Source organism: Triticum urartu, chromosome 4A (assembly GCF_056163025.1).
Source record: "Triticum urartu cultivar PI428250 chromosome 4A, HENAU_Tu73, whole genome shotgun sequence".
Classification (NCBI taxonomy): Eukaryota; Viridiplantae; Streptophyta; class Magnoliopsida; order Poales; family Poaceae; genus Triticum; species Triticum urartu.
The window spans coordinates 573,514,420-573,520,351 of record NC_141876.1 but is presented as its reverse complement, the minus strand read 5'-3'; the positions used below and the strand labels follow the sequence as shown (position 1 = coordinate 573,520,351).

Here is a 5,932-nt window from a genome sequence, read left to right as displayed (position 1 = left end):
GGATCGCGGCAGTGAGATGGCACGAGATCCAGCGGCGTCTTCTCTGTGAGGTCAGCGGCGGCGATCTCATGCGGCTGTGTCAGGAAGATCGTACGTCGGCGACGACGGCGTTTACTCTGGGAGTTCTTCGAGGGGATCGAGAGGAGCGAGTTGATCGGGGTTTTCTTCATTTCGTGCGGGGTGGGATTTTTCTGGGTGCGTGTGTAGGGGGACGAAAAAACCACGAGTATCCTATCAAGTGAGATATTAGGAGTAGAGATTGTAATTTTGCTGTGGTGTGAGTAATAATAGTACTCCCTCCGTTCCAAAATATACTCCGTTCCAAAATATAAGAACGTTTTTTCATCTGAAATATAAGAACGTTTTTAATACTAGCACAGTGTCAAAAACGTTCTTATATTCTAGGACAAAGGAAGTACAAGTTTTACCAAAAAAAAAGATAATAAGGGCCTATTCAGTTGACACGGATTTTGTTTCCTTTTTGACAATCCGTTGACACGGAATTAAAGGGTATTTGAGGATAAATGCCTCAAAATCCTCCCGAATCCCCTCCCATCCGAGAGGAGCGTCTTAAAATTTCTCCAACTAATCCCCACAAATTAAAGGCAGGGATCGCACCGCAAATCCCCGTTCGCTTACCAGTGCTCTCCTCCCCTGTACGCTGCCCCGCCGCCGCCGCCGCAGGTTCTAGGGTTAGCGCGTCTGCCCTGCCTCCCCTCCGTCCCCGGGATGGCCGAGAACACGCCGGAGCCGGCGGCAACCCTTCTCTCCAGTCTCACTGTCGCGGAGGACGCGACGGCGACGCCGGCCGCGACCGCTCCCCCCTCCGCCCCCACAACCGCGGTGGTGGGCACGGCGTCGCCGCCGCCGCTGCAGCTCTTCAACTCGATGACGAAGAAGAAGGAGCCCTTCGTGCCGCGCGTCGAGGGCAAGGTCGGCATGTACGTCTGCGGCGTCACGCCGTACGACTTCAGCCACGTAGGCCACGCCCGCGCCTACGTCGCCTTCGACGTCCTCTACAGGTACCTCCCTGCTCCGATCCGGTGCCCGTTCGCTGCCTAGATTCGCAATTCCCGAGATCGGTTCGCTGTGAGCGTGTAGCTCGATGCGTTTAGTCGGTGGAACTTCGGCTGGTATCCTGCTGAATTTGGTGCTTCGAAGTGTGTGGGGACTAGGGGGTTTAGCTTAGCGCTAGAGGCAGGGTGGGTGCTTGGATCTAGGATTATTTGATCTATGCTCCCAAATGGTAATTGCTCCACTTAACTCTAGTGAAATGTTGTGGAATTGATATGGTATGTTTAGTACCCTTCATGGATTTCAACAATGTCTTATCCGCATATGTTCCAGTAGTTTCTGGAATCTGATTATGTGTTTATTGACTTGTGCTATAGCTTAAACCCTTCACTTCTGGTCATTTCTCTTGCCTTTTGTGCCTTCCGCAGTTCGCATAAGTTACTTCCATATATTCGACATGCGGCAGTGCTTAACTTGTACCAGCTTAGATTAGCTGATGCAACAAACTTGTATCCAGTCTATTAAAATGAATTTTTGATACATTTTCTAGAACACTATATGGTAATTGAGCAGAATAACAATTGCATTAAGTGGTTTCTACTGCTGTTTTTGTGTCTAACGTTTTGGTAAAATACTTAATATTGGTCCTTGATTCAATGCAGGTATCTTAAATTCTTGGGGTATGAAGTTGAATATGTGCGCAACTTCACCGATATCGATGATAAGGTAATAATCCATCAAGAACATTACTAGTTGAGAAAATGGAAGGATATTTGTTTTACATAAGCTGAATTTCTCGCATGTAAACTAATACCTGAATGGGTTCAACAATCTATTTTTTTAACAAAGGACTGCATTATTTTCTTCTAAACATATACTCCCTCTGTAAAGAAGTTTGGCAAAGAAGTTATTGTGATCTCCATATGTCTGGCAAAGAAGTTTGTCAGCCACTTGGTGGGATTGGTAAAAAGTCTCAGATTACACTAAAATTTCTCTTCAATTTAAAATTAGATAATTGTAAGCAAACACAATTACATCTGACTGATTTTGGTAGCTCGATTGGATACTGGTTCTGATGTACAAGATATTTCTAAGGATTCCTTCGGTTCAGAGGATTCTAAAAACGCAGGAATAGAAAAACATAGGAATATGATAGGAGCGCATGCGTAAAACGGGGGATTGTTAAACATAGGACTTCTGTCAACTTGGATGTTTGGTTCACAGGAATTGCAAAAACACCGGAATCCTAATAAACATGGTCAAAGAAAAGTCAAACCACATGAAAATGTGTACTTAGAATGTTGTTATGCCACTAATGATCTTAGTTTCATTCTTCGTGCATAGGAATTTGAAAAAGAGGTCCAAGTGGATGTTAGAATTCCTGCGCTTTTCTTTGAAAATTTCCTCCATTTTTCCTTTGCCCCATTCCTTTGAACTGAAGGCATGAACTATACCACCATAGATAAGATTCCTATTCCTAGATTTTCCCTACACTTCTCCTTTGAACCAAAGGAGCCTAAGTCAATTTTCTTTACTTCTGAACGAAGCTCAATAAAAATGTCTGTTCTTGATATGCACCATTTTTTGCCAGAGGTAACAGTTGCTGTCAGCCATGACTATCAGCTACCATCGTGGGTGGGTGCATGATTCATGGGGAGTTTGGGTGGTGCTTTTTTTTAGTGAAAATTGATGACTTAGCATTTATATGTTGCTATCATCCTATATTTCCTTTTTCGATCAACACTTAACTCTGTTCATCTGCTCAGCATGATGCGATTTTCTGCACTTCTTAAGATTATTTTTTCCAGATGAACTTATTTCCTTAGCATGTATTGTTGTAATGATTCCAGAACTTGCTATGGTTTTGCAGATTATTAAACGGGCAAATCAAAATGGTGAAACTGTTACTGACTTGAGCAGTCGGTTTATCGCTGAGTTCCTCGCTGATGTGACTGAGCTTCAGTGCCTGCCCCCTACTCATGAGCCACGCGTGACAGAGCATATTGACAATATCATAGACTTAATCAAAGAGGTATTTTCAATTTGTCCTTTACTGTTCAGAATTACCTCAAACGCTATGACGCCATGATATTTTTCCAGCTTGTTGCTTTTTTTAAAAGATGACTAACTGCATCTGTTTGTCACCATATGGAGTAATAAAGTACTCCCTCTGTCCCAAAATTCTTGTCTTACATTTGTCTAAATACGGATGTATCTAGTTACGTTTTAATATTAGATACATCCGTATCTAGACAAATCTAAGACAAGAATTTTGGGACGGAGGGAGTAGAAATAAACCCAGCCACGGTTTCTCATGCACCTTATTTCACCTGCCATCATGATCATGTTTAACAACATACTGTATGTGACAATTGTTCTTTAAAATTGTTCTAACGTCCCTTTTATCTCACACTGTAAGATTTTTCTTCACTTGGTAAAACTCTTCCAGTTTTGTGTATGTTTGTGAACAGATAATCAAGAATGACAAGGCCTATGTTGTAGACGGTGATGTTTACTTCTCCGTCGACAATTTTCCTGAATATCTCAGTTTATCTGGCCGGATATTAGACCATAATCGTGCTGGTTCACGGGTTGCTGTCGATACAAGAAAGCGGAACCCTGCAGACTTTGCATTATGGAAGGTAAGTTTGATATGTTGTTGTGTAGAGTTTACTCTTGCACACTGCCACTTTCTTCTTATGCTTGAATTACCGTGTCCAGGCTGCTAAGGAAGGTGAGCCTTCTTGGGAGAGCCCTTGGGGTGACGGAAGACCAGGATGGCATATTGAATGCAGTGCGATGAGTGCTCACTATCTAGGGCACGTGTTTGATATTCATGGTGGAGGCAAAGATTTGATATTTCCTCATCATGAGAATGAGCTTGCACAAAGCCGAGCGGCTTATCCAGAAAGTGAGGTCAAATGCTGGATGCATAATGGCTTTATTAACATCGATGATCAGAAAATGTCAAAATCAGTTAATAACTTCTTCACAATCAGAGATGTAAGGAGATGGATACCTGATTCCTTTTAATAATTCTCATTTAAACCTGTATGGTGTTTCCTGAGATATCTCACATTTCTCTTCTTTTCAGATTATAACTCTGTATCATCCTTTGGCGCTGAGATTTTTCCTGATGCGCACCCATTATAAATCAGACGCGAATCATTCTGATAAAGCACTTGAGATTGCATCTGATCGTGTGTACTACATTTATCAGGTGATTTACTTGGAACTTCAATCATACTCCCCCCGTCCTGAAATACTTGTCATCAAAATGAATAAAAGGAGATGTATCTAGACGTATTTTAGTTTTAGATACATCCCTTTCTATCTATTTTGATGACAAGTATTTTCGGACAAGGGAGTACTTGTTAGTCATGATTTGGTTTCAAATCAAAGTTTAGGCATTCAACACACTTATATGTCTCAGCAATTGAATTTTGAACCAGACCTTTGATGTTTGGTCATCTCACTTGATATAAATTGTATGCAGACTTTATATGACTGCGATGAAGTGGTGTCTCTGCATCGTGAAGAGAATATATCTGTCCCAGTCCCAGCCGAGGAGCAAAAACTGATTGACGACCACAATAAAGCTTTTTTGGAATCAATGTCAGATGATCTTCGAACTACAGATGTGCTGGATGGCTTCATGGAGCTGCTGAAGGCAATAAACGGCAATTTAAATGACTTGAAGGTATGTTGAAGCAATAGTATGCTGCTTTGAATGCTGGAACAAATGCATGTCCAGTTCACAGTGGTTCATCAAACGCATTTTTCTATTTTCAGAAGCTGCAGCAAAAACTGGAACAACAAAAGAAGAAGCAACAACAGCAAAAGAAGCAGCAACAGAAGCAACAGCGGCCACAGAAGCAGCCGGAAAATCACATTCAAGCTCTGAATGCACTGGGAGCAGAAATTAAGCACAAGCTATCTATCCTAGGTCTGATGCCACCATCTCCTTTAGCAGAGGTACGAACTATATAGACATGCCCTTTTCCTCTTTTTGATGACAATCATGCGTGACACGAGCAAACGTTCGATTCAATGCAGGTGCTGAAGCAACTGAAGGATAAGGCGCTGAAGCGGGCAGGGCTGACCGAGGAGTCGCTGAGTGAGCAGATTGAGAAGAGGATCGCCGCGAGGAACAACAAGCAGTTCGACGTGTCGGACCAGATCAGGAAGGAGCTCGCCGGCAAAGGCATCGCCCTGATGGACGAGCCTACCGGCACGGTGTGGAGACCATGCGAACGAGAGTAGTCGGTGATTAATCTGTGCTTGGTTTAACAGATGACAGGTGTACAACGGACGAACCTTATTGCGCTGGTGCAGATTTTACTCATGCAATATCGCCAGTTTTGGACGTGGTGTTTCTGTAGGGGTTCCAAAAGTTGACTGAAGACAAGAGACCTGTGTTGTGTCGGTGGCTGCGTAGGAGGACAAATTGAAGGGCCCTCCATATGTTGGTATACGTTATGTTATTATTAGTCTCCCGTGTTGAATTTGAACGAATGAAATGCTTGAAGTGGCGTCGTACATAATCTCCTGACAACTAGAACTGGACACATCTTGCACCATGATGATGATGAGAGAGAGAGAGAGAGAGAGAAGAGCGAGCGGCTTGCCTGTCGGGTGATCGGGTCGATGCTCAGACTCTGCCTGTGACGACGACGATGCCCCTGCGAGCCGTGTCCAGCAGCATCCAGCCGATGGTGCTACGGAGGAGCACGTACGTTCACTCGTGAACCTACCTCGTTGCGAGCTACTTATTGCAGTCCTTTGTGCCACTACAGGACAGCCGGTGAAGTAGTAACTGCGTGTCTTTGCCATCAGTCACCAGCAGCCCTTCTTGGTTATGGCATACAAATTCAGGATCTGACCCTGATTGAGAAAAGTTTCGGGATTTGACCCTTTC

At 43.6% G+C, this 5,932-nt stretch overlaps 1 protein-coding gene across 1 annotated transcript; it reads left to right on the top strand.

The window, feature by feature from the left end:
* The first annotated feature begins 579 nt into the window (after positions 1-579).
* LOC125552887 (cysteine--tRNA ligase CPS1, chloroplastic/mitochondrial) lies at positions 580-5,558 on the top strand. The gene is made up of 9 exons (XM_048716595.2): positions 580-1,022; positions 1,677-1,740; positions 2,885-3,046; positions 3,486-3,656; positions 3,736-4,017; positions 4,109-4,234; positions 4,511-4,714; positions 4,807-4,989; positions 5,071-5,558. The coding sequence occupies exons 1-9, from the start codon at positions 730-732 to the stop codon at positions 5,275-5,277; spliced, it is 1,692 nt and encodes a 563-aa protein (XP_048572552.1). The 5' UTR covers positions 580-729; the 3' UTR covers positions 5,278-5,558.
* Positions 5,559-5,932: the final 374 nt, after the last annotated feature.